General features: G+C 45.8%; 1 protein-coding gene across 2 annotated transcripts; it reads right to left on the reverse strand.

Annotated features, from left to right (window-relative positions):
• Positions 1 to 202: 202 nt before the first annotated feature.
• Positions 203 to 24,192, reverse strand: LOC143989589 (uncharacterized). Of its 2 annotated transcripts, XM_077489792.1 has the most exons (8): positions 24,101 to 24,192; positions 22,950 to 23,074; positions 22,740 to 22,863; positions 22,526 to 22,623; positions 22,209 to 22,436; positions 21,935 to 22,129; positions 21,678 to 21,819; positions 203 to 2,325 (listed from the first exon to the last, which is right to left on the reverse strand). In XM_077489792.1, the coding sequence occupies exons 3-8, from the start codon at positions 22,822 to 22,824 to the stop codon at positions 1,076 to 1,078; spliced, it is 1,998 nt and encodes a 665-aa protein (XP_077345918.1). In that variant the 5' UTR covers positions 22,825 to 22,863; positions 22,950 to 23,074; positions 24,101 to 24,192; the 3' UTR covers positions 203 to 1,075. The 2 variants fall into 2 exon arrangements, with proteins under 2 accessions (XP_077345918.1, XP_077345919.1); XM_077489793.1 differs by lacking the exon at positions 24,101 to 24,192 and having other exon boundaries at positions 22,950 to 24,088.
• Positions 24,193 to 25,463: the final 1,271 nt, after the last annotated feature.

Raw genomic sequence — 25,463 nt, forward strand, 5'->3', positions numbered from 1 at the left:
TTGGCCTTCATGATGCTGTTTGTTCACTAAGGTTCTCTCAGATACCTCTAAGGGCTTCACAGAACAGCTGTATTTATATTGAGATTAAATTACAGACATGTGGATTCTATTTACTAATTAGGTGATTTCTGAACGCAATTGGTTCCACTAGATTTTAGTTAGGGGTATCAAAGTAAAGGGGGCTGAATACAAATGCACGCCACACTTTTCACATATTTATTTGTAAAAAAAAATGTTTAAACCATTTACCATTTTCCTTCCACTTCATAATTATGTGCCACTTTGTGTTGGTCTATCATAAAATTCAAAAAAAATACATTTAAATTTTTGGTTGTAACATGACAAAATGTGGAACATTTTAAGGGTTACGAATACTTTTTCAAGGCACTGTACCACCAAAAGAAAGCTCTTTTTGTGGGGAAAAAAAGATAACAAATGTCATATGGGTACAATGTTGCTTGACTGAGTAATTGTCAAAGCGTGACAGTGCTGAAAGCTAAAAATTGGCCTGGGCAGAAGAGGGTGAAAGTGTCCGGTATTGAAGTGGTTAAAAGTGTGGGCAAAAAAGGCTATGGCAGTGAAGGGGTTAAAGGAAACCTTCACCTTCGGGAACATGTTACATGTTCCTGCAGCGGCTCAGCGATCCACGCCCTCTATGTGACAGCAGTGCAACAAGAAATTCCCCGTACCGGCTGTCACTTTATGAAAAAAGGTTGGCCGTGCCAATGTTGACTTGTAGTTTTCAGTGAACTCCCACACCACTGCTGAGATCTCTGGTAGATGAGGAACAAGGAGACTGTCATAAGGGGACAAGGAGATTGGGACCCCGATTTAGTCCCTTAGACAAGTAGTTTCTTTCAAAAAATGTCCACACCCCTGGAACTGTTTCTTACATGATGAAGATCAGCCATGGAGTATATCTGAGGTGTATATCAGGGTGTGCTGCTTCCCCACATGATGTCCAGTAACATTCATATAGAAGACATTTCCTACACTCAAGGCACTAATAAACTTTGAGGGTTGTGTGGGATCCCTGATGTACAGGAAGACAGGACTTCAGTGAGGAACAATTCCATCACTTAGGACAGGAAAGTGGCTTCTCCCCCGTGTGAGATCTCTGATGTCTGTAAAGATTGGACTTCCGTGAAAAATATTTCCCGCACTCAGGGCAGGGATACGGCTTCTCCCCCGTGTGAGATCTCTGATGTGTGTAAAGATGGGACTTACGTGAAAAAGATTTCCCGCACTCAGGACAGGAATACAGCTTCTCCCCCGTGTGAGATCTCTGATGGTTGAAAAGATGGGACTTCACTGCAAAACATTTCCCACACTCAGGACAGGAATACGGCTTCTCTCCCGTGTGAGATCTCTTATGTATGTACAGACTGGACTTCACTGAAAAACATTTCTCACACTCAGGACAGGAATACGGCTTCTCCCCCGTGTGAGATCTCTGATGTGTGTAAAGACTGGACTTCCGTGAAAAATATTTACCACACTCAGGGCAGGGATACGGCTTCTCCCCTGTGTGAGATCTCTGATGTGTGTAGAGATCGAACTTCTGTGAAAAACATTTACCACACTCAGGACAGGAATATGGCTTCTGCTCCATGTGAGATCTCTGATGTGTGTAAAGATATGACTTCACTGAAAAACATTTCCCACACTCAGGACAGGAATACGGCTTCTCCCCCGTGTGAGATCTCTGATGGATGGAAAGATGGGACTTCACTGAAAAACATTTCCCACACTCAGGGCAGGAATAAGGCTTCTCCCCTGTGTGAGATCTCTGATGGATGAAAAGATGGGACTTCACTGTAAAACATTTCCCACACTCAGGACAGGAATGTGGCTTTTCCCCCGTGTGAGATCTCTGATGGGTGAAAAGATTGTACTTCACTGAAAAACATTTCCCGCACTCAGGACAGGAATACGGTTTTTCCCCAGTGTGAGATCGCTGATGTGTGACAAGGTCTGATTTTTGGATAAAACATTTCCTACATTCAGGACAGGAATATGGCTTCTCTCCCGTGTGAGATCTTTTATGAACATTAAGATGAGATTTAGAATGAAAACATTTTCTGCATTCAGGACAGGAATACGGCTTCTCTCCCGTGTGAGATCTCTGATGTGTGTAAAGACTGGACTTTGCTGTAAAACATTTCCCACACTCAGAACAGGAAAACCACTTCTCTGTTGTATGGACATTTGAGGTAGCTGGGTTTTCTCCTGGACTATACTGTGTGATGTCCTCATCTTCTACTTTACAGTCCGGAGACAAAGTGAGACAATCCTCTGAGGTTTTCCTCATCTCCCGTCCATCTACTAAAATAGAGATAAAAAGATTATTACTAGACATGAGCAGATTGTTTACCCTAAACCAGGACTCCGCCCACATCAGGCAGCTTTGTTTCTGAGGATTTTACACTTCCACCCTCAAGGTAACTAGTAAATGGGTCTTCTGTAGGGCGGCAACTAATGATTATTTTCATAATTTAATTGCCGATTATTGTTTAAATTAATCGACTAATTGGATAAAAACCTAAAAAAAAAAAGGTTCATGTATAATTTAGTTAATATTCTTGAATCTCTATATGCAGCGGTAAATATAAATGTCTATATATATATAATTGGATATTTAATCGACTCTGAGAATAACAGACAGATAGATGTATTATTAGAGGGTGAATCTGCTACATATCAGAATCAGAGAGCAACATTATTAAAATATAAAAAACGTAAAACGCTGTTTTGCAGATTATCAGACAGGAGTGTAATATATTATGATGGATGACAGACTCCCTTTTTTTTTTTTTTTTTTGTAAATTTGTTTTTATTAACAGTTTTTCAACACAAACAACACATATAAACATATGACCCAAACCCCCCCCCCCTCCCACCCATGCCCCTGTGCAGCCCCCCAGTCAAATACAAATCACTAAACACATTCATAGTCATAGTCAACAACCGTATGCCCCAGAGAAAAACTGGCCCCCCAAAAAGTGATGCTGCACCCTGACTCCAAATGCACAACAGAAAAACCCACAGAGCACATAGCATCAATCTACCCCGTGCTCCCATTGGCTATCCAGGAGTCCTCTCCCCACTCAGCAAACTAATTCAAAGTATCTTTGGCGTCTAGCCAGCCCTGCCACACTTTCTCAAATTTTTTGGAGCATCCCCTACTAAGATACGTGGCCTTGTAAAGTGGGAGTGCTTTGTTAATCAGGCTTTTCCAATATGACACAGTAGGTGGTTCAGGTTTTTTCCAATACAACAGGATGGCTTTACGCGCATAGAACAAAGACAGAGATATCATAGTTCTTTGTGCCCTTCTAGGAGCCAACTCCTCCACCAGCCCCAGCAAACAGACCATGACCGTAAGAGGAATCGGCACCAAGAGGACTGTTTGGATGGTATCCGTCACTCCCCTCCAAAAGTCCCCAATCAGTGGGCACTGCCAAAATATATGATCGAAGCCAGCTCGGTCTTCCGTACACCTCCAGCACCCCGCCGCACCCGTACCATACATTCCAGCTAGCCTTGCAGGTGTGTAGTGTACCCTGTATAGAATTTTATATTGAATAAGTCTATCTCTGGCCGACACCAGAGTCTGGAAGGGATAGGCCCACATGTCGTCCCAGTCCTCCCCCCCAAAGTCCGCCACCAAAGCGCTCCATGTGTCCCTACACTTTTGTACCACACTGGGCCTATCAACGAACAGCTCTTTGTATACCGCGGATAAGGGCTTCAAAAGGTCCCCCGTCCGCAGCACCCTCTCCAGAGGAGACACACCCAACTCCAAAGCATCCGAACCAAACTGGGTGAGGAAGGCGTGTCTCAACTGAAGGTAGCGAAAAAAATACCAGTTCGGTAAATTGTATTTCGTTTTCAGTTGATCAAAAGTGTATAGCCTGGTCCCCCCCACTATGTGCACAAGTTGTTTGATGCCAACCCTGGCCCATATCACCGGGTCAGGAATCGCACCAAAATGCGGCAGCCTGGGATTAAACCAGAGAGGGGCGTCTGGCGACCAGCACCCCCCCCCCTGTTCTTCATCAGGACCTGCGCTCTGTCCCAAGCTCGCACCGTTACTCGCATGGAGACCGTCAGGGAGGGAGAGGCCCCCAGACCCCTATACACCAGGTAGGATAAGCTCTCATACGAGCCCATAAGGGCTGCCTCTAGTACCGTGGCAGAGTCCCCATCATCCCTCGTTAACCATCTCCTGGCGACCACCATCTGTCCAGCTATAAAATACTTAAAAAGATCCGGTAAGGCCAAGCCACCTTGACCCCAGGGCTCCTGTAAAACACGGAGACTTATCCTGGGATGCGCAGCAGCCCACAAAAACGAACTGAACAGACTGTTCACCCTTCTGAAAAAGGAGCAGGGGATCCAAACTGGTGTGTTTCGCAAATAGTATAAAAACACTGGTAAAACTTTCATTTTCAGTAGGTTAACCCTACCAATCAGGGACAGCGGCAAATGTTTCCAGGCATCCAGTTGTACCTTCACCTTAGCCAGCAATGGAAGAAGATTGAGAGACATATAATCACCCACTCTTGGGGACACCCTCACACCCAAATACCTAAACTCCTGCACCCATGCAATGGGGACCTTAGTGGTCACCAACGCACGAGCCCCCCCGTCAATAGCCATAACGTTTGACTTCTCCCAATTGACCCGAAGCCCGGAGTATGTGGCAAAGGTGTCAAGCACCCCAAACACAGCCTCCAAGGAAGGCCCTGCGTCCCGCAGAAACAGAAGCATGTCATCCGCATACAACGCTAAGCATTCCCTGATACCCCCTACCTCCAAAGCTCCAACCTCAGGGGACCTCCGCAAAGCTATAGCCAAGGGCTCTATTGCTAACGCAAATAAGGATGGAGACAGTGGGCACCCTTGACGCGTGCCCCTGCCCACTTCAAACTGAGAGGAGATCAAGGCACCTATTTTGATAACCGCCCGAGGGTTGCTATAAAGTAGAGAGATCCAAGTGACAAAAACCTCCCCGAAACCCATGTGCCGCAGAACTGCTAGCATATATCGCCAGTCTACAGAATCGAAGGCCTTAGCCATGTCGAGGGAAACCACCACTCTCTCGCCCGTCCTGTCATGTTCGACCTGCAGATGAGTAAACAGCCTGCGCAAATTGGTATCCGTAGACTTCTGCGGAATAAATCCCGTCTGATCAATGTCCACCAAGGTAGTGATGACTTGGGAGAGTCTGGTAGCCAGAATTTTTGTCAAGATTTTCAAATCTTGATTCAGCAATGCTATTGGCCTGTAAGACGAACATGACAGGGGATCCTTACCCGGCTTTGGCAGTAGAACAACCTGCGCCTCTAATAGGGAGTCAGGAAGACACTTGTGTTCAATACAGTAGTGAAAGAGACCCTTTAGCCGGGGTACCAAGTCCTCTAAATTTGCCCTGTACCATTCAACACAGAAACCATCAGGACCCGGAGACTTATGTGAAGGGAAGGACCTAATGGCCCTCTCAATGTCCTCCTCAGTTATAGCAGCGTCCAACATGTCCCTGTCCCCTTCAGACAGCACCGGGACACCCAGGGACGCCAACAACCCGTCCAGCTCGAGTGAGCTGTAAGCCGGGAGAGGAGCATACAGGGTTCTGTAGAATTCCACAAAAGTGTCCAAGATAGCCACAGGATCTGTGAGAATGTCCCCCCGAACGTTTTTGATGCAAGGTATGTTAGTCTGAACTCTCTGGTCCGCTACCAACATAGCAAGCAACTTGCCATTTTTGTCCCCCCGCTCAAAAAGGGATTCAGCCAGCTTTGTCCTAGACGTGTGAGCCAGCTCGGTGTAGTGGAGTGCCAAAACACGCCTCGCCTCCAGAAGTTCACCATACGTGACATCCGAATGGCTATTAGCATGTGCCAAAGCACACACCCTCTCCCTGTCCTGCAATTCCTGCTCTTTCTGATTATAGGACCTACGTGCCTGTTTAATAGCCGAGATATAGTGACCGCGCATGCAAGCTTTAAATGCATCCCACACCACGGTTGGGGCGGCAGATCCCACATTATCCTCCCAATACTTACCAAAGTGTGGCGCAACCTGAGTGGACACCTCCTCCACCTCCAGCCAGCCAGGGTTGAGTCTCCAGCCCCCCCCCCCTAGAACCTGAGGTGAGACCAATATGTATTGACAGGGGCGTATGATCAGACAAACCACCCGCTAAATATGTAGCTCCGCCCACCAGCTGCAACATTGATGCATTTGTGAACGCCAAATCAATCCTCGAGGAAGATCTATGCGTTTTGGATAGATGCGAGTAACCTCTAGTAGTAGGGTTCTTCCATCGCCACAATTCTGTCAGGGAAGCCGTAGCCGCCCAGGCAGAAAGGTCAGCCGATGCCACTCTAGACGCATTTGAGGAGTCCAAGGCGGCAGAGAGTATGGCATTGAAATCCCCAGCAATAAGGAGAGGGAGGTGCATGTAGGGCGCCAATCTACCCAAAATATCATACAAAATCTGAACCTGGAAAGGGGGTGGAATATAAACATTAACTAAGACCACCTTGTATGTGCCAATATCAGCAACAACAATCAGATACCTTCCCCCAGGGTCCGAGATCACACAATGTACGGTGCAGGGTACCGCCTTACTAATTAAGATTGACACTCCCCTGGAGTAAGTAGAGTACGTCGCATGTATCGCCCGTTGTACCCAGGCTCTACGTAAGGCCAGCACCCTGCTCCCGGATGACAGACTCCATTGTCATAGACAGGTAGGTGGGTATAAGCTCCCTACACCTGATGTCACTTATGCTGGCCGTACACAAACTTATTTTTCTTTCAAAAAAAACATTCATCCAATTTTCTAACCATTAGTGGGGTCAAATCATTCATTTCCGACCACAGTGACAGGAAAATTCGATGGGCCAGAACATAAAACTTTTCACGATCTAACAAATTTTCAAATAGTGTATGTGTATTTTTTGTTTTTTTTAGAAGTTACATTCATTTTAAAATTGAATGTTAAAAGCAAGTGGAATTTTCGAACTACTCATCCATTCATCGAATGTACAAATCATACAAATATTTGTGCAAATATTCTCATCTAAAATGTATGACCAGCATAGCATTTAGTAGCAGTAGCATGATTTTTTTTTTAATCATCCGTTATGATGGGGTTAAAAAAAAAGAGTCCTTTATAGTAAAAAAACAGCAGATAATCACTACTATAAGGGATTCATTTATACTATGAAATAAGGAAAGTAATAGATCTTATATCATATATATATACACATATATAATAAATATATATCCAGAAGTAGGATATATGGGGATTTTACCTGGGAGTCACAGATGAAGATATATGGAGGTTAGAGGGGGAAACAACCTTTATATTAACCACTTGCTTACTGGGCACCTAAACCCCCCTCCTGCCCAGACCAATTTTCAGCTTTTAGCACTGTCACTCTTGAACAACAATTGCGCTACAACAATTGTTGTCCTACAACACTGTATTCAAATGACATTTTTATCATTTTTCCCACAAATAGAGCTTTCTTTTGGTGGTATTTGATGACCTCTGGATTTTTTATTTTTTGTTAAAAAAATTTAAAAGACCAAAAAAAAAAAAAAAATACAAAACCGTTTTATATTTTGTTAATAAATTTTGCAAACATTTTGCATTTTTTCTCCTTCATTGATGTACGCTGATGAGGCTGCACTGATGGGCACCGCTAGGCTGCACTGATGGGCACTGATTAGGCAGCACTGATGAGCACTAATAGGCGGCACTGATAGGTGGCACTGATTGGCGCTAGTAGGTGACACCGATAGGCAGCACTGCTAGGTGTCACTGATGAGGCACTGATTGGCACCACTGGTGGTCACTGATAGGTGGCACTCATGGGCATTGATAGGTGGCACTGATATGTACTGGTGGACACTGATTCGTGGCACTGTAGCCACTGGCAAGCGTTACTGGTGGGCACAGATGAGGTGGCTTCACCTCTTTCTCTTCAGGATCGATGTCCATTCAACAGAAGCTGGTAATCGGCTTTTTTTTCTCTTCACAATGTCAGTGTGAGAAAAAAAAAAAAAAAAGATTACCGATCTTCTGTTTACATCACGTGATCAGCTGTCAAGGGCTGACAGCTGATCACGTGGTAAGGGGCCGAGATCGACCCCTTACTCCAATCTGTGATCACCCAAGTCTTATTAACTTGGTGATCACAGCGCGCGCCATGCAGGGGGCATGCGGGGAGCATGCAAAGGGGAGGATGTCTACTGACGGCCTCCCGGCAAAGTAAGTCCATGCTGTAGCCGTCATTCAGCTATAGCGTGGATCTGAAGGGATTTTTCATGGATATAATACATTTAAATATAATGCACAATACTAGTAAACATTTACTTTATATAACAGTAATGCCTTCTATCACCTCCAGTCTATCACCTTCTCTGGGTTCAGATGCTGATCTTCCCTGCACAGAGTCCTTAAAGTCATTGTAAATGTTGGATTTATTAAAAAAAAAAAGACCTGTCATTCTTACCTGCTCTGTGTAATGGTTTTGCACAGAGCAGCCCTGATTCTCCTCTTCTGGACCTCCTCGACACTTCTGGCTCTTCCTGCCTTCAGAGTGCCCCTATAGGTAGCCACAAAGTATAGTATAGAGTTACCCTATAGGAAGCCACATGGTATAGTATAGAGTTCCCCATAGGAAGCCACAAAGTATAGTAAAGAGTTCCCCTATAGGAAGCCACAACGTATAATATAGAGTTCCCTATAGGAAGCTGCAAAGTATAGTATAGAGTTCCCCTATAGGAAGCCACAAAGTATAGTATAGAGTTCCCCTATAACAAGGTACAAAAACGTCTGCCTTTATAATCATTTTATAATCATTTGCTTCCTTTTCTTGCCCAGGACTACATGTCCCATGAGGCATTGCTCTTCACACATTCAAGTTCTCAGGCATTTACTGACATGTATGGATGGTGTACCGAGCTGTATTCTATAATGCATTCTGTATGCAGGCCAATTAACCACTTGCAGACCGCCGCATCCCTATATACGTCTGCAGAATGGCACAGGTGGGTTCCTCCCCACGTGCGCGGGATGTGATTGCTTCCCCTGTGCCTGCAGCGGCGGGTTCGTTACAGAACCGATCAGTCCTCAGGTCCAGGCCAATGATTTATGGCCTGGACTTGCTGATTGGTCCTGATAAATGAAATCTTTCCCTGCCTGTGTAAGTGTAAACACAGACAGGGGAAGTGATGTCATCTCTCCTCGTGGAGTCTTTTCGATTCCAGTGAGAGGAGAGAGGATGTCTAAACGTGAGTTGCACAACACTACACTAACACCAGTACACATAGGTATACTTGTCACCCCCCAATCACCCCGTTAACCCCTTCACTCCCTGTAACTGTGTCACCAATTGCAGTTGTCAAATTTTTCACTGATTGCTGCATTGGTGTAATTTGTAACTGTAATAAGTGTTAGGGTAGTTAGTAGTAGGCCCAGGTAGGGCTAGGGTACCCCCTAATAAAGGTTTAACCCCTTGATCACCCCCAGTTAACCCTTTCACCCCGTCGCCAGTGTCACTAATAGATCTTTTTTCTGATCGCCGTATTTGTGTCACGGGTGACGCTAGTTAGCCAGTTTGTAGATTCATTTTACCATCAGGTTTTTATAGCATCGGGTACCCCTATATATTACCTGATAAAGGTTTTAATCCCCTGATTACCCCCTAGTTAATCCTTTCACCCCATTACCAGTGATCACCATATTAGTGTTACGGGTGGCGCTGGTTAGTTAGTTTGGTTTTTATAGCATCAGGGCACCTGCCGTATATTACCCAACAAAGGTTTACACCCTTGATCGCCCCGGCAGGTGATATCAGTTAGGTTTTAGCATCAGTCAGGGTCGGTGTCACCCCAGGCAGTGTCAGATTAGTGCCAGAAGTGCCTAACACCCCCGCACACACCATACACCTCCCTTAGTAGTATAGTGTCTGAACGGATCAATATCTTTGATCTGATGAAACCTATATTAGCATCCCCAATAGTTTAGGGTTTCCAAAAATGCAGCGTTAGCGGAATCAGCCCAGATACCTGCTAACACCTGCGATTAGCCCCTCTGCCCAGCCCACCCAAGAGCAGTATTAATCGATCACTGTCACTTACAAAAAAAAACCACACATAACTGCAGTGTTCGCAGAGTCAGGTCTGATCCCTGCGAAATGTTAATAGTTTTATTGGTAACGTTTGAAGCAGTCGCTGACAGTCAGGTGCTCTTTTTCCTGTGAGTCTCACTAGTGTACCTGTAAATTTAGAGACCAAAATGTCAAATTGAAGTTACACTAGTGAAGAGACCTACACATTTTTGAGCAGATAGTGAAGAGGAAGTCACCCATGTGTCAATTTCAGGATCAGAATACGATCCTGTAGACAGCAGTGGCACCCTGACAGATAGCCCTGATGACGGAGTTGTGGTCCCTGACAAAGTCAGGTGTACCCAACCCCGTTCGTGCTGCTCATCCTTCTGATGAACTGGCAAGCACCAGCGGCCTAGTACATTCTAGTCATAGTCAAACCAGCACTGCAGTATCACGTGGTGACTTGGTGAGTCCCATTAGTGCAGTTCAGGCTGGTGAGGTGGCTAGCACAACTAGTGTCCCGCAGCCACCAAGAAGACGAACACAGGCTCGTAGAGCCCATAGTGCCCTTCCTGCTGCATTTGCCAATCCGAATTGGGAGCCCACCACTTCTGCAGCACCCGTACTTCCCCCATTCACTGGCCAACCCGGAATTCAGTTGGAAACTGTTGATTTTATGTCATTTGATTTTTATGCTCTGTTTTTCACGGAAGATCTCTATAGATCTATTGTGGACCAAAGAAATTTGTATGCTGGTCAAGTCATCGCCACTAATCCCCAGTTGACCCTTGCCAGAGAATGGTGACCTATTATGGTTTCTGAATTTAAGACCCTTCTGGGCCTATCCCTCCTCATGAGCATAACTAAAAAGAGTGAGTTGCGGTCATATTGGTCCACTGATCCAATTCACCATATGACCGTGTTCTCTGCCTCCATGGCCAGGACACGATATGAGCAGATCTTGTGCTTCATGCATTTCAATGACAATGAACTCTGTCATCCTCGGGGTGACCCTGGATACAATCATCTCTACAGAATTCGGCCCCTTGTAAACCACTTCAACCAACAGTATGCAGCCTTGTTTACTCTGAATCAAGTTGTCTGCATTGATGAGTCACTGATTAATTTTTCTGCCTGCTTGTCATTCAAACAGTATATTCCCAGCAAGCGTGCCAGCTATTGGGTCAAGATGTATAAGCTCTGTGACAGGGCAACAGGCTAAACATATAGTTGTATGGTTTACGAGGGAAGAGATAGTTACGAAGAACCGGAGAACTGCCCAGACTACATAGGGAGCGCTGGTAAGATTGTGTGGGACTTGGTGTCACCCTTTTTCGGAAAGGGGTACCATTTGTGGACAATTATTATACAATGTGCCACTTTTTAGTCACTTGTTTGATCATGGACTAGGTGCATGTGGCACCGTGCGATCTAATCGCCGGGTCTTACCCCAGCGACTTGGAGATTCCCATCTTAGGCTGGGGGAGAGAGCCTGCTTGAGATGTAATAATTTGCTAGCTGTGAAGTTGAGGGATAATAAGAATGTTTTCATTCTGTCCTCCCTTCACGCAGACACGACGGTCCAAATTCCTAGTGACTGGTGTTGTGGAGAAACCCCTCTGTATCCATGAATATAACCTTAATATGGGAGGGGTGGACCTCAATGACCAGTTTTTGGCACCGTACCTAGTTGCCCGTAAGGCCAGACACTGGTACAAAAAAGTGTCTGTATACTTATTCCAATTGGCTCTGCTGAACACTTATGTGCTATACAAAGCGTCAGGATGAACTGGATCCTTCCTTAAATTCCAGGAAGAGATCGTCACAGCCCTTCTGTTTCCAGATGGTGCTGTGCCCCACCTTCCCAATGCAAATGCAGTAAGCCGGCTGCATGAGAGGCATATTCCTTATGTCCTATCTGGTGCTGTAGAAGGTGATTTCACCATCACAGTTGGGAAAAAAAGAGCATATATGCCGAAGCATGGGGTTAGGGGTGAAGGGGCGATTTGTCCCTAACATTAGGGGCGGATTGCCTCCATGCATCGGCATATATTTTTTAGGCACAGATTGCGTTAAAAAATTTTTTATTTTTACCATGTTTTATTGCATTTGCTTGGCAGGTATGGTTTTTCTTACTGTTATACTGTAATGTTATTTTGTTTTATTGTTAACCATCATTTGCTTAGCAGGTACACCATTCAGCTGCAGCACTGATTTATTTATCTTGGCAGCAACAGCGTTTGCTCCCACAATAGTAAATCAGCGCTGTAGGAGATGATTTTACCATCACAGTTAAAAAAAAAAAAAATGGTGCATGAATGCTCATCATTAGAAGTGGGTGGATGAAGGGCGGTATTCTAATGGTGGGCATACCCACCGATCAATCTCTTTTTTTTGTTCAGCCCACAGGCTGAATAATGCCTGCAGGTTTAGGTATCATTCTTTTCAGCCAGCGGTCAGCTTTCATGTAAAAGCAATCCTAGCGGCTAATTAGCCTCTAGACTGCTTTTACACAGTCTCAGGCTCTCCTGTGCCAACAGGGAACCTGAGAATGCAGCCGGTGGTTCCACCAGCTGACCATAGAGTTGATCAGAGACCAGAATGGCTCCAATCTTCTCTATGGCCTAAGACACTAGAAGCTTGGTATTTTTTTTTCTTTTTTCAAAATTTGTGACAAAAAGTGAGATATGCAAAATACTCAACATGCCTCTCAGCAGATGGCTTGGAGTGTCTACTTTCCAAAATGGGGTAATTTGGGGGTGTTTGTGCTATCTGGGCATTTCATGGCCACCGAAACTGTGATAGGCAGCGAGGTGCGAAATCAAAAATGTACGCCCTTAGAAATCCTGAAGGCGGTAATTTGTTTTTGGGGTCCTGTACGCAGTTAGACTGACAAAAAGTCTCACACATATGTATCACCATACATAGAAGAAGCAGCAGAATGTATTTTGGGGTGTAATTCCACATATAACCATGGCATGTTTAAACAATATATATATAATTTAGTGAGAACTTTGTGTAAAAAAATAAAATGCAATATTCTCGAAACTTGTGGCAAAATATTAAATATTCCATGGACACAACATGCCTCTCAGCATATAGCTTGAAGTGTCTTATTTCCAAAATGGGGTCATTTGGGGGGGGGGGGGGGGGGTGCTATCTTGTCATTTCATGGCCTCCAACACTGTGATAGGTAGCGAGGAAGGGAAATCACCATTTTAAGCCCTTAGAAAGCCTAAAGGCGGTGATTGGTTTTTGGGGTCCTGTACATGGCTAGGCCCCCAAAAAGTCTCACACATGTGGTATTCCTGTACTCAGGAGAAGCAGCAGAATGTATTTTGGGGTGTCATTTCACATATGCCCATGGCATGTTTGAGCAATATATCATTTAGTGACAACTTTGTGTAATTTTTTGTAATTTTTCAATCACTTGTGACAAAACAATAAAATATTTAATGGGCTCAACATGCCTCTCAGCAATTTCCTTGGGGTGTCTACTTTCCAAATTGGGGTCATTTGGGGGGGGGGTGTGTACTGCCCTGCCATTTTAGCACCTCAAGAAATTAAGCTGCGTAAATTCCAGAAAATGTACCCTAGTTTGTAGATGCTATAACTCTTGCGCAAACCAATAAATATAAGCTTATTGACATTTTTTTTACCAAAGACATGTGGCTGAATACATTTGGCCTAAATGTATGACTAAAATTGAGTTTATTGGATTTTTTTATAACAAAAAGTAGAAAATATAATATTTTTTCTAAATTTTCTGTCTTTTCCCGTTTATATCGCAATAAATAAAACTCAAAGAGGCAATCAAATACCATCAAAAGAAAGCTCTATTTGTGGGAAAAAACTGGAGTTAGACTTACCGGTAACTCTTTTTCTAGGAGTCTTCCAGGACAGCCCCAGGACCTCGGGGACCAGAAACACGTAGACCCACAATTGTTTAAAGGTGGTCCTCCAGGCCTCCCTCTTCAGTTTACACAAGAACTACCGGAAGGCTCTGCCAGACATAACACACTAACACAACGTCAGTACATACTTCCAACACCAGTCACGGGAAAAAACACCGGGTGGGAACCAGGCTGTCCTGGAAGACTCCTAGAAAAAGAGTTACTGGTAAGTCTAACTCCGGTTTTCTCCTTTCGTCTTCCAGGACAGCCTCTGAGATGATAAGCAAGAAACTTACTTTGCCAGGGTGGGACCACTGCCTGGAGGACTTTTTCATCTGAATGTCTGCTCCTTATCAGAAAATAAATCCAGACGATAATGCCTTGCAAATGTGGAGTAGTTGAACCATGTTGATGCTTTTCAGATATCCTCCGGAGAGGCATCAAATCTCTCTGCCCAAAAAGCCAAGATTGCCCTGGTCGAATGTGCCTTAACTAGGGGTACTTGCTTCCCGTCTAAAGCATATACCTCCATAATTGCCAGGTTGTTCCAGTCCCTGTTCTTCCAAGCAGGAACTGAACCTTCTTCACACCTTGGTATAAATTGCCCTGGTTACTGGCTTGCACCAGTTTGGAAGAGTCTCAATCATTCTCTCTGAAAACCCCTGAGCCCTCAACAACTGTTCCTCAGATACCAGGCTGTTAGTCTGAGGGTCACTACCTGAGGGTGCAGGATAGGACCCTGGGAAACCAGATCCTCCCTGACCAGAAGAGGTAATGGAGGATATATAGCAAGTCTTCTCAGGTTGGCAAACCAGGGTCTCTTCAGCTAAAACTGAGCTAATAGAATAAGGTCCATCGATTCAGTCAAAAATTTCTGGAGAACTGCAGCTATTAGTCTCCATGGGGGAAAGGCATAGCAAAGGCTAAATTGCCATGCATTGGCAAACGCATCTATCCCTCTAACTTGATCCAGTGGATGGAGGGAGAAGAATCGCGTGACTTTCTTGTTGCTTCCTGAGGCAAAGAGGTCCACCTTTGGCCTTCCCCAACATTGGACAATCTCCTTGAACACGTCTGTGTTGAGTGACCATTTGTTTTGTCTTGTTCCTTGGCGGCTGAGAAAACCTGCCAGCAAATTCTGAGATCCTTTCAGGTGAATGGCTGTTAACAAGGTCAAGTTTAACTCGGCCCAACAAAAAAACTTGTCTGCTATTAACTGCAGAGCGAGATGCCTGGTTCTTCCCTGCTTGTTTACATAAGCGACAGCCGCCACATTGTCTGTCCGCACCTGTAGGTGCTGTCCCTTTATCCAAGATGGGAAGGTCTCTATAGCCCTCTGAATTGCTAAGAGCTCTCTCTGATTCGACTATCGTCTGGCCTCCACTGGAGACTAGGTTCCCTAAGCTAAGGCTCCCTCCAGGTGGGCCCCCCAGCCGAAAGCACTGGCATCTGTCATCATCACTAGGGCTGAAGGTCTGGTCCATAAAAGACCCTTGTCTAAATTGTGATGGGCCCTCCACCACCACAGCGCCCTCATGACCCTGGATATAAGCTCTGATTACTGCCATCTTAGCAACGTACCTTGAAACCTTGTTGCGGACGCTGATGAAGTCTTGCCCAAGGGACCGCTGGGAAGCAGGATGTCATCCGACCTAGGACCCTCATGACCTCTCTGATGTGGGCTTCTTGATTAGCCTGAAGCTGTGCCACTGCTTGTCCAATTTTCTCAATCTTTTCCATAGGGAGAAAGATCTTCATCTCCACTGAAGTGATTTTGTACCCCAAATACTGGACTTCCTCTGTAGGGGTCAGTTGAGACTTGTCCCAGTTGATTAGCCAACCGAGGGACTGCAAGAAATCCTGTGCTTCCTGCAAATCCCTCGCCAGCTTCTGGAAGGGATGGGGGACAAATAGCAGATCGTCCAAATAGGGGATCACCATAATGGCCCTGATTCTTAACCCTTTCATGACTAAGCCTGTTTTTGGAATTTGGTGTTTACAAGTTAAAATCCATATTTTCTACTAGAAAATTACTTGGAACCCCCAAACATTATATATATTTTTTTAACAGAGAGTCTAGAGAATAAAACGGCGATTGTTGCAATATTTTATGTCACACGGTATTTGCGCAGCGGTGTTTTAAATGCAACTTTTTGGGAAAATGTACACTTTCATTAATTTAAAAAAAACAAAACAGTAAAATTATCCAATTTTTTTTGCATAATGTGAAAGATAATGTTACGCCGAGTAAATAGATACCAAACATGTCACACTTTATAATTGCACACACTTGTGGATTGACGACAAAGTACGGTACCTAAAAATCTCAATAGGCGACACTTTAAACATTTTTTACGGTTACCAGGTTAGCGTTACAGAGGAGGTCTAGTGCTAGAATGATTGCTCTCGCTCTGACGATCGCGGCGATACCTCACATGTGTGATTTGGACACCGTTTACATACGCGGGCGCGACTTCCGTATGCGTTTTCTTTGCTTTGCGAGCTCGCGGGGACGGCGGGCGCTTTAAAAAAAATTTTTTTATTTTTTTATTTATTTTATTTATTTAAAAATTACTAAATTGTTTAAAAAAAAATAATAATAATTTTGATCACTTTTATTGCTGTCACAAGGAATGTAAACATCCCTTGTGACAGTAATAGGTGGTGACAGGTACTCTTTATGGAGGGATCGGGGGTCTAAAAGACCCCCCACCCCTCCTTTACACTTCAGTGTATTCAGATCGCCGAAAACGGCGATTCTGAATACCGGATATTTTTTTAAAACCGGCGCCATTGGCAGCCGAGTAAACGGGAAGTGACGTCATGACGTCGCTTCCGTGTTTACTATGAGGAGACTGGAACGAAGCCGATTACGGCTTTGTTCCAGTTCCTCCCCAGCGGCCGGAGCCATCGGACATGCAATCGGTGCTCCCGATCGAGCGGGAGCACCGGTAACAGCGGCGGGAGGCGGCGGGAGGGGGGGACGTCCCCTCCCGCTCCTCCGGCATAACAGCCGAGCGGCTTTTAGCCGCATCGGTTGTTATGGCTGGATAGCCAATCGCCCGCTGTAAAAGACGGTACCGGGATGATGCCTGCAGGTGCGGGCATCATCCCGGTATACCCCCCGGAAGCCGAGTACGCATATCTGCGTACGCTCGGCGGGAAGGGGTTAATGGGCTAAGGTCTTTGCCAGGACCTTTGTAAAGATCCTTGGAGAGGACGACAGTCCAAAAGGTAGTGCCCGGAACTGAAAGTGAAGAACCTCCGAATTCACTCCGACTGCCAGTCTGAGAAATTTTTGAAAGTCTTGATGTATCGGGATATGCAGGTAGGCATCCCTGAGATCGAACGTTGCCATGTGGCACCCTGAAAACAGGAGATTTCTTATTGTGAAAATAGACTCCATCCTGAAGCATTTGTATTTCACAAACCTGTTTAGAGGACGGAAATTTAAGATCAACCTGAATTTTCCCCAGGGCTGTTTTACCACAAACACATGGGAATATAATCCCAGACAGCATTCCTTCTGAGGCACCTGCATAAGGACCTTCTGATCCACCAATTTCCCGAACAAAAGACTGAGAGCTTCTGCCTTCTCCCGATCCCTAGGTAACTGGGATGATCTGAAAACTGGGAGAGGGAATGGAATTGCACTCCAACTTGTAGCCGTTCTCTATGATGTCTAATATGAATGGGCTTGAAGTTGTAGCGGTCCACTGTGAGGGGAAGTTCCCCGGTTTCCCTCCCACTAGGACGCAGGAGTCACTGGGGCTTTGTGGTGGCTTGAGGAAGATTAAATAGGATTCCTCCTCTTCCATGCCCCTTGTGCCCTGTCCAATGTTTTTTGGGGCGGCCACCTCTCTCCTGTTGGGCCTGCTGCCTGTGGCCTCAAAAAAAACGATTACACTCCATACCATTCTTCTTTTCAGGGAATGCTTTTTTCTTATCCTGAGTACGGTCCAAAGCCTCCTGGAGGCCAGGTCCAAACAGGTGATCACCTGAAAAAGGTAACCCACAAAGCTTAAGCTTTGATGCGGCATCACCGGTCCAGGCTTTCAGCAACACAGCCCTTCTAGCGGCATTCACGAGAGCTGCTGATCTAGCTGCCAATTTTACTGATTCTGCAGAGGCATCTGCCAAAAATCCAACAGATTTAAATGACAATGGAAGAGATTTAAGAAGCTGTTGCCTGGACGTGTTGGCTGAAATGTTTGACTGCAACTGTATTAGCCAACATTCCAGATTCCTGGCCACGCAAGTAGCTGCTAAGGCTGGCTTTAAACCAATAAACGAGGCATCCCAAACCCTTTTAAAAAAAAAGTCCCATCTTTTGTCCATGGGATCAAAAATGTCCAAATCAGTCTTTCTAGATGTAGTAATATGACTGAACAGAAGTGACTCCATCTTTATATAAGTTCATATAAGTTTAACTTGGGTTAATCTGCTAGTTAATTAAAGTTTTGTATTCACAGACTGTAACAGTTTTTGCAAGGAACACACATAAGAAAATAAAGCTTACAGCAGCATCTTTGCTCTGTGCCTTTCTATATAAAGCTTCTGTGGTTGAAGAGCTGCCTAGGACATTTTCCTGTGTAAGGGGGAACACCAAAGGCTAACGGTGCATCCAATTTTGGAACTTTTTTCCAAGGGTGGGAAGCATCCTTCTCGAAAGGGAAACCTATGTTTAAGGCTACCCAAGGCTGCTCCCACTCCAGCAGGATTGACTTCACCAAAGATTTATGCACGGGAATACCCTGGCTTTCTGTGCACTAGACCCCTGGTACATCAGGTTGTGCTTAGAAAGTTGAACTTGCTCCTCACGGATTTCCAAGGTGTCATAGTGTCGCCTTGAGTAAGTCCCTCACATCGTCCAAAGACAACTTTTACTTGGACCCCCTGGAGGAATTTTCCTCTCCCTCAGAGTCAGATGCTGAGCCTGCTTGAGAGGAGAAGAGCAACCTAGGTTCCCTATCCCCCTCATCCTCCTGACTAGGTTCAGACAGGGAAGGCAGACTCACTGCCCTGGATAGGGATTATGAGGGACCCTGCATCCTATCCATCATCCCCTTGAAAGATTGAAACGTGGATGCAGTCTCGTCTTTAACAGATGCCAGGATCTTCTGACAAGCTGTCACAGAAACATCCTTGACCAGACTACTGACACATTCAGGGCAAAGCGGCTTTTACCAACTGGAACCTAACTATGACCCACATTCGGCACATTTCTTTCTAGGAGGCTGCATCTGGGTCCTGTCCTGGGTTTTAACCTGAAAGTCAAACACAGAGGAAAGACACCCATTAGTGCATGTCCTTGCCCCTCACCATCATTGTGCTTGGGGCTAGCCTAGCAGTGCCCAGCTCATCACCTGTGGTTCCCCACCCAGGGAGGGATCTTTTGGTCCTAGGACTCTAACCCCCCACAGTAAGCCATGGCCTCCCCTTACCACGCTTACCTGAGAGGTGCCGGTACCAGAAAAACCAAAGTCTACCGCCTGTGCTGCCATGCCCTCCATGGTTGTCGGTGTGTGCTTAGCCTCTGCTGAGCCCTTTTCATCACTTCCTCCCGTTGGAACACAGAAGCCACGCCTTGGACGCCGCATGCTTCCTTTACCCGGAATGACCCAGTGCAGTGGCCGGCAAAGTGCGTCTCTTGACCGCTGGCCACCCTGATCACAGCAGAATGGATGCAATCTTGTCCAGGTAACGATAGCGCTGGGCATGGAGGGCGGGATGCACACACAGGGGTCCTACTCTCCCCAAGCAAAATGGCAGCGGTGGGGCCAGTAACCCTACTCTTCCCCAGCAGCACAGAGGGGTGCTTGCAGGCAGAGGAGAGCTAAAATGGGAGGTGATCGCTTCAGGATAGCCCTGAGACATGGAACTCCCTAGGTTCCTAATATGCTCCATCCCATCTGGCAGGAAACACAAAAACTGAAGAGGGAGGCCTGGAGGACCACCTTTATACAATTGTGGATGTACGGGTTTCCTGTCCCGGAGGGAGGAGCCCTATGTCTCAGAGGCTGTCCTGGAAAACGAAAGGCCTCCTCACCCAGCACCGCTCATGTCACACAGTCCCGCCTCCTCGTCTGGCGCATTTGATAGACAGAACACCGGTCCAATGCCAGGAGGCACCGGGCAAGGAGGCGGCACTGTGTGATGTGAGTGGTGAGGAGGCGGGACTGTGTGACAGTGAACGGCATCGGGAACCCAGCAATTCAAACAAAAGCTGTTACAGTGGCCAGCTTGACTCTTCCTCTGCACAGGTGAGGCTGCATTGATGGGCACAGTTGAGACTGCACTGACGGGCACAGGTGAGACTGCACTGACGGGCACAGGTGAGACTGTACTAAAGGGCACAGCTGAGACAGTATTGACGGGCACAGGTGAGACTGTACTGAGGGCACTGGTCACACTGTATTGAGGGGCACTAGTGAGGCTGTGTTGAGGGGCACTGATAAAGTTGTTAATATTTATTTTTGGAACTTAAAGTGATTGTAAAGAATCTTTTTTTTTTTTTTAAATAACAAACATATCATACTTATCTCCACTGTGCAGCTCACTTTGCACAGAGTGGCCCTGAACTTTGATTTCTGGGGTCCCTGGCGGCTCTCGTGGCTCCTCCCCACATCAGATAACCCCCTAGGAGAAGTGCTTTCCCGAGGGGGTTACCTTGCGGATGCGCTACTGAGTCCAGCATTTGCATCCATAAACACAAATGCCGGACTCAGCCCTGCCCCCCGGTGCCCGTGTCATTGGATTTGAATGACGGCAGCAGGAAACAATGGCTGTGCTGCTATCAATCTATCCAATCACATTTTCGAGAACCCCGGGACAGAAAGACAGCACATCCTTGTCGTTGGAAACTCCAGGTCTCAGGTAAGTAAAACGGGGGGCTGGGGGGCCGGTGACTGACAGAAGTTTTTTTACCTTAATGCATAGGATGCATTAAGGTGAAAAAACACAAGAGTTTACAACCCCTTTAATTCTGCATAAAACATTTACGTGTAATTTCATGAGATAATTTATGAGGGTTGGTGTTTAGGCGTGGGGACTGGTTGGGTTGGGTGGGGCAACTGGTAGCATGTAACCCTTAAGGCCTGGCTAGTAGCTTAGGACTTGATATTTTGAGCTCTGGTGTAAGGGGCAGGACTCATAATATTGGTATTCTGTTATCAGTGGAAGGTTAATGTTTACATGAGACAAGTTGCAGAGGTCCCACACCGCTGCCTCCCATCTCCTGAGACTGCACTCAGCGACTTGGGTCTGAGACTATACAGACATATCCCTCCACCCGGCACAGCCAGCAGACAACAGAGCAAGAAACCCTGGGAGGTTTGTTCTGTCAGAGATCTTGCCATACCTGGGTATGGGGCAGAAGACCCAAAACACATACCCCAGGTGCCTAGGTCTAGTAATGCCTATGGTGAAAATTAACATTTTGCTGCCAGCTGAACCCCAGAATCTCCAAAAACCCGGTCTAGATACATAAATTGTGTCTTCAGCAGAGAAGGAAGATTATCTGAGAGAAATACAGGAATACAAGTTGGGGAACACAGCTCAGGAAAGTAACCAGGGTATTACAAGCTGATATCACCCAGTCCCTGCCCTACCCTGGACCAATCAGTGAGCAGTATGAGTGTTAATGACCCACCTGTGCTGATCTCTGTAGGTGGGTCCTCCTCTATAAATGTCCCCGTTATTCCATCCTCCTCCATAGACTGCTGATCATTCCTCACATAAGTCTCTTTTTCTTCTCCTTTAACCTCAAATTCTGTATCAATTGGATCTCCACTCTAAATCAAGAAAATTTGAGAGAATATCATCTGTAAGATATAAGCTTTACTATTGTGACATCACATATAAAATCCACACTCTATACGTGTGTTTTATAACCTCTGTCCCACTAACATTGTAACAGTGAGGGATGGTGTGATCTTCCTGTGTGAAATCCCGGGAATGCAGAGGACGGGGACATCTCTCTGGTGGGTTCCTGGTATTGAGTGATTCCATCATATCCTTGTATCCTGAAAACCCCTCCATCACTCCATACTGCTCTTTATACTCTTCTTTAACAACAATATTATCATCCCTGAGATTTCCACTCTGAATATATAATAAAACATTCAATGTAACAAACATGATGTGTATATATCAGAACTACCGATAATTGTCAATGATCTACCTGATTATGGTGAAGGATGGTGTGATCTTCCTGTGTGGAATCCCAGGAATGCAGAGGACGGGGACATCTCTCTGGTGGGTTTCTGTAGATGGATGACTCAACCATGGAGTCTTGATACAGATCAATGTGTTCTTTTAAAAACTCTGACTGCTCCATCACCCCATTCTTATCCTCCTCCTCTTTTATCTCTTCTTTAACCTCAACTTTAGACTCTCTCAGGTTTCCACTCTGAATATAGAATAAAAATGACATCAATGGTAACAATGCAGATAATGTACAAATCCTAATAATACTATCAGTGATTGTTCCTCATTTACCTGATGATGGTGAGGGATGGTGTGATCTTCCTGTGTGGAATCCCGGGAATACAGAGGACGGGGACATCTCTCTGGTGGGTTCCCATTACTGGATCCATCTGTAGGAAACACACACACTGACTGAATACATTGTTTCTATGTGTTTATCAGATGATGGGGGATCTAGGTGGAGCCTCCGTACTGCTCTCTCCTTTACAATAAAGTCTCCTCTTACCCGGTGATGTGAGGGGCGGCTGATTGTCCATCATGACGTCCTTGTAGAGATCCTTGTGTCCTTCTAAATACTCCCAGTCCTCCATGGAGAAATAGACAGTGACATCCTGACACCTTATAGGAACCTGACACACACAATGATACAGTCACCATCCAGACACATCCCTTGTCTGTTACTGGATAATGTCCCAGAACTCCCAGCACCGCTCACCTCTCCTCAATCTCCCTGGTGACTTCTAGAATCTTCTTTGTATTTCTCTATTCTATCAGGGAGGGAGGTGGAGGCAATGTGATGGTCATATGATCTCCAGACTTCACAGGAGGAAAACTCTAGATCTGAACACAAATAGTAAAATGAAATGATATTCCCAGAATCCTCCTCACCTCACCATTCAGGTCTCCATTTTTTTAAAGCCCCACTTCAAGCTGAGGTATTATTTTATCACACAGGACCCCCACACTCTACAGGTTAAAAGCTTGTTGCAGGTATTCTGACATCATTACATACAATGCAGGGCCATGTGAGGATGCCAAGGGACCGCCCACATCCTAAGAGCATCAGAAAAAAAAGCACATGGAGGGACATTGGAAGGAGGAGCTGTGAGGTCAGTGTGATGTCATAGGACATATTGAATCTGCATGGAGGGACATTTGGATGGGGAGATTTGAGGGGTCCTCTATATGACGTTCCCATGCAAACCAAATCATTTTTCCTGGGTGTGTCTCACCTCTCCTAAACTGAAAAGGGAAAAAGTTGACCTTTACCATACAGAAATCTGACAGGAATGTGTGAAAGTAAGCTCTCAGGTGAGCAGGTGACGTGCAGAGGAACGGAGTGTAAATAGCAGACAATTTTCTTCAGAGCTCCTAATGGTGAGGATAGATTTTGCTGAGTGCTGCTGCCAAGTTTCCTCCCCCCAGGGTCACTGCAGGTGTGGAGAAAAGCTGTGTAAGAGGATATGGAGGAGAGATGAGGAGGAGATCCAGGAATCAGGATAAAGGTCAGGACAAGCAACAGACGAGCGCATCCAAGAGATGAAGGTTCAGCAGGGATCGGTCAAGTTTCCATCCATGTGTGGTCACTGCCGGATAAAAGTCACTGGATCAGAGGCTTCAGCCAATAGCTTCGTCACTGATTTGTGTATTCTGAGAGTGGAGGAGCGCCCCCCATTGTAAGAATACAATAGTGCAGCAGGGAGGATTCTCCCATCCCCCTCCAATGTGTGGATGGGGGAATCGGTTCAGTTTTTTTGCTCAGCCCACTGGCTGAACAATAAGACTGAACCATGTATGACCAGCTTTGGAAGCAAGATCCATTAATCATCAACTGAGCCCCCCTGAAGGAGTTAATCTACATATTACCTCTTCTGCCGCCAACTCCTGCAGCGTCTTATCTCTGCTTCCTTCCAAATGAAATGTCCTGTCTGTACCTGACATCACTTCCTGTCTGTATTCCATAGAGACTTCCTATTTGGGCAGAGGTGAGATCACCACCTTGTGGAGCTCAGAGGAACTGCAGCCCCGAGAAACATATCACAGTGTGAACACGGCCTTGTGCTGTGTATGTGCTGTATATCCGTTTTCTCCTCCCTGAGTGTGTATGAAGAGGCGGAACACCTGCTGGAACAGCGGTCGGAGGAGAAAGCCGAGTCTAGGAGGGAGACAGACAGAATAAAAGTGGTAAAAAAAGACCATAGAATGGGAAGAATCTGTTATGACTCCGCCAAAATCGAGGAGATATTTCCCTCATCTCAAAAAGAAATCTTCAACTTTCCCCTTGATTGATGAAATCAAGGACGTTGATTCTGAAGAATGGAAGAAAGTCGACAAGAGACCAGTACCATTCGACCATTTCCAAAAGCTTTATCCCCTGTGTGATGCAGCTGTACAGCTGTTTGACGCAGTGCCCCACGATACTGCCACTAAAAGATGAGGCCTGCTTTAGGGATGCAGACCTGAAAAAGGCATAAAAAGCAGCGGGGGGTGCCTGCAAGACGGCTGTGGCTCTAACTTCAGTCTCCAAAGCAGTTAGAGCTTGGCCAGAGAATGTTGAATCAACTCAGCAGGAAGATGTGGATATAGAGCAAGTAATCAGAGCCCTGGATGAACTGAAGTTGGCCTCAGACTTCATGGCAGAGGCTGCTACTGACTCTCTGAAATACTCAGCAAGAACAATGCTATATTACATAACCGCTAGAAGGGCTTTCTGGCTGAAGCCCTGGGCAGCGACCCCTCTTCGACAGGGACATGGTGTTGCATACCATTCAGTGGGAAATCTCTGTTTGGGAGAAAAGCTGGATGCAGCAATTTCCAGAGTGACCAGTAGGAAGAGTGGGTTAATACCCCAAGACAAGACTAGGAGGAGGAAGTATTCCACAAAGAGTCCTTTTCAGCAAAAAACAAGAGATATGATGGGTTATCTTCCCAGCAGAGAATACAGGAAAGGCTGGAGGGGCTCCCAGTCAACCTTCCTGAAGTTGGCCAAGGCATCCACCTCATCACAAGATAACCCAAACCCTGCCCACCCACGCCAGCCCAGTGGGTACTTGTTTAAAAGCATTCCCTCAGGTGTGGGTGGAAAATTGTACAGATTGGTAGGCGGTCTCCACCATCCAGCTGGGTCATTTCTGGAAGTTCAAATGACAACCTCCTTAGGCATCCTTCCTCCCCACCAGGATTCCCAGGTCAATAGAGAAAGCAGGAATTTTGCGACAGTACAGATTGG

Source organism: Lithobates pipiens, unplaced genomic scaffold (assembly GCF_037356315.1).
Source record: "Lithobates pipiens isolate NorthernLeopardFrog02 unplaced genomic scaffold, aLitPip1_a1.2 Scaffold_18, whole genome shotgun sequence".
Taxonomy (NCBI): domain Eukaryota; kingdom Metazoa; phylum Chordata; class Amphibia; order Anura; family Ranidae; genus Lithobates; species Lithobates pipiens.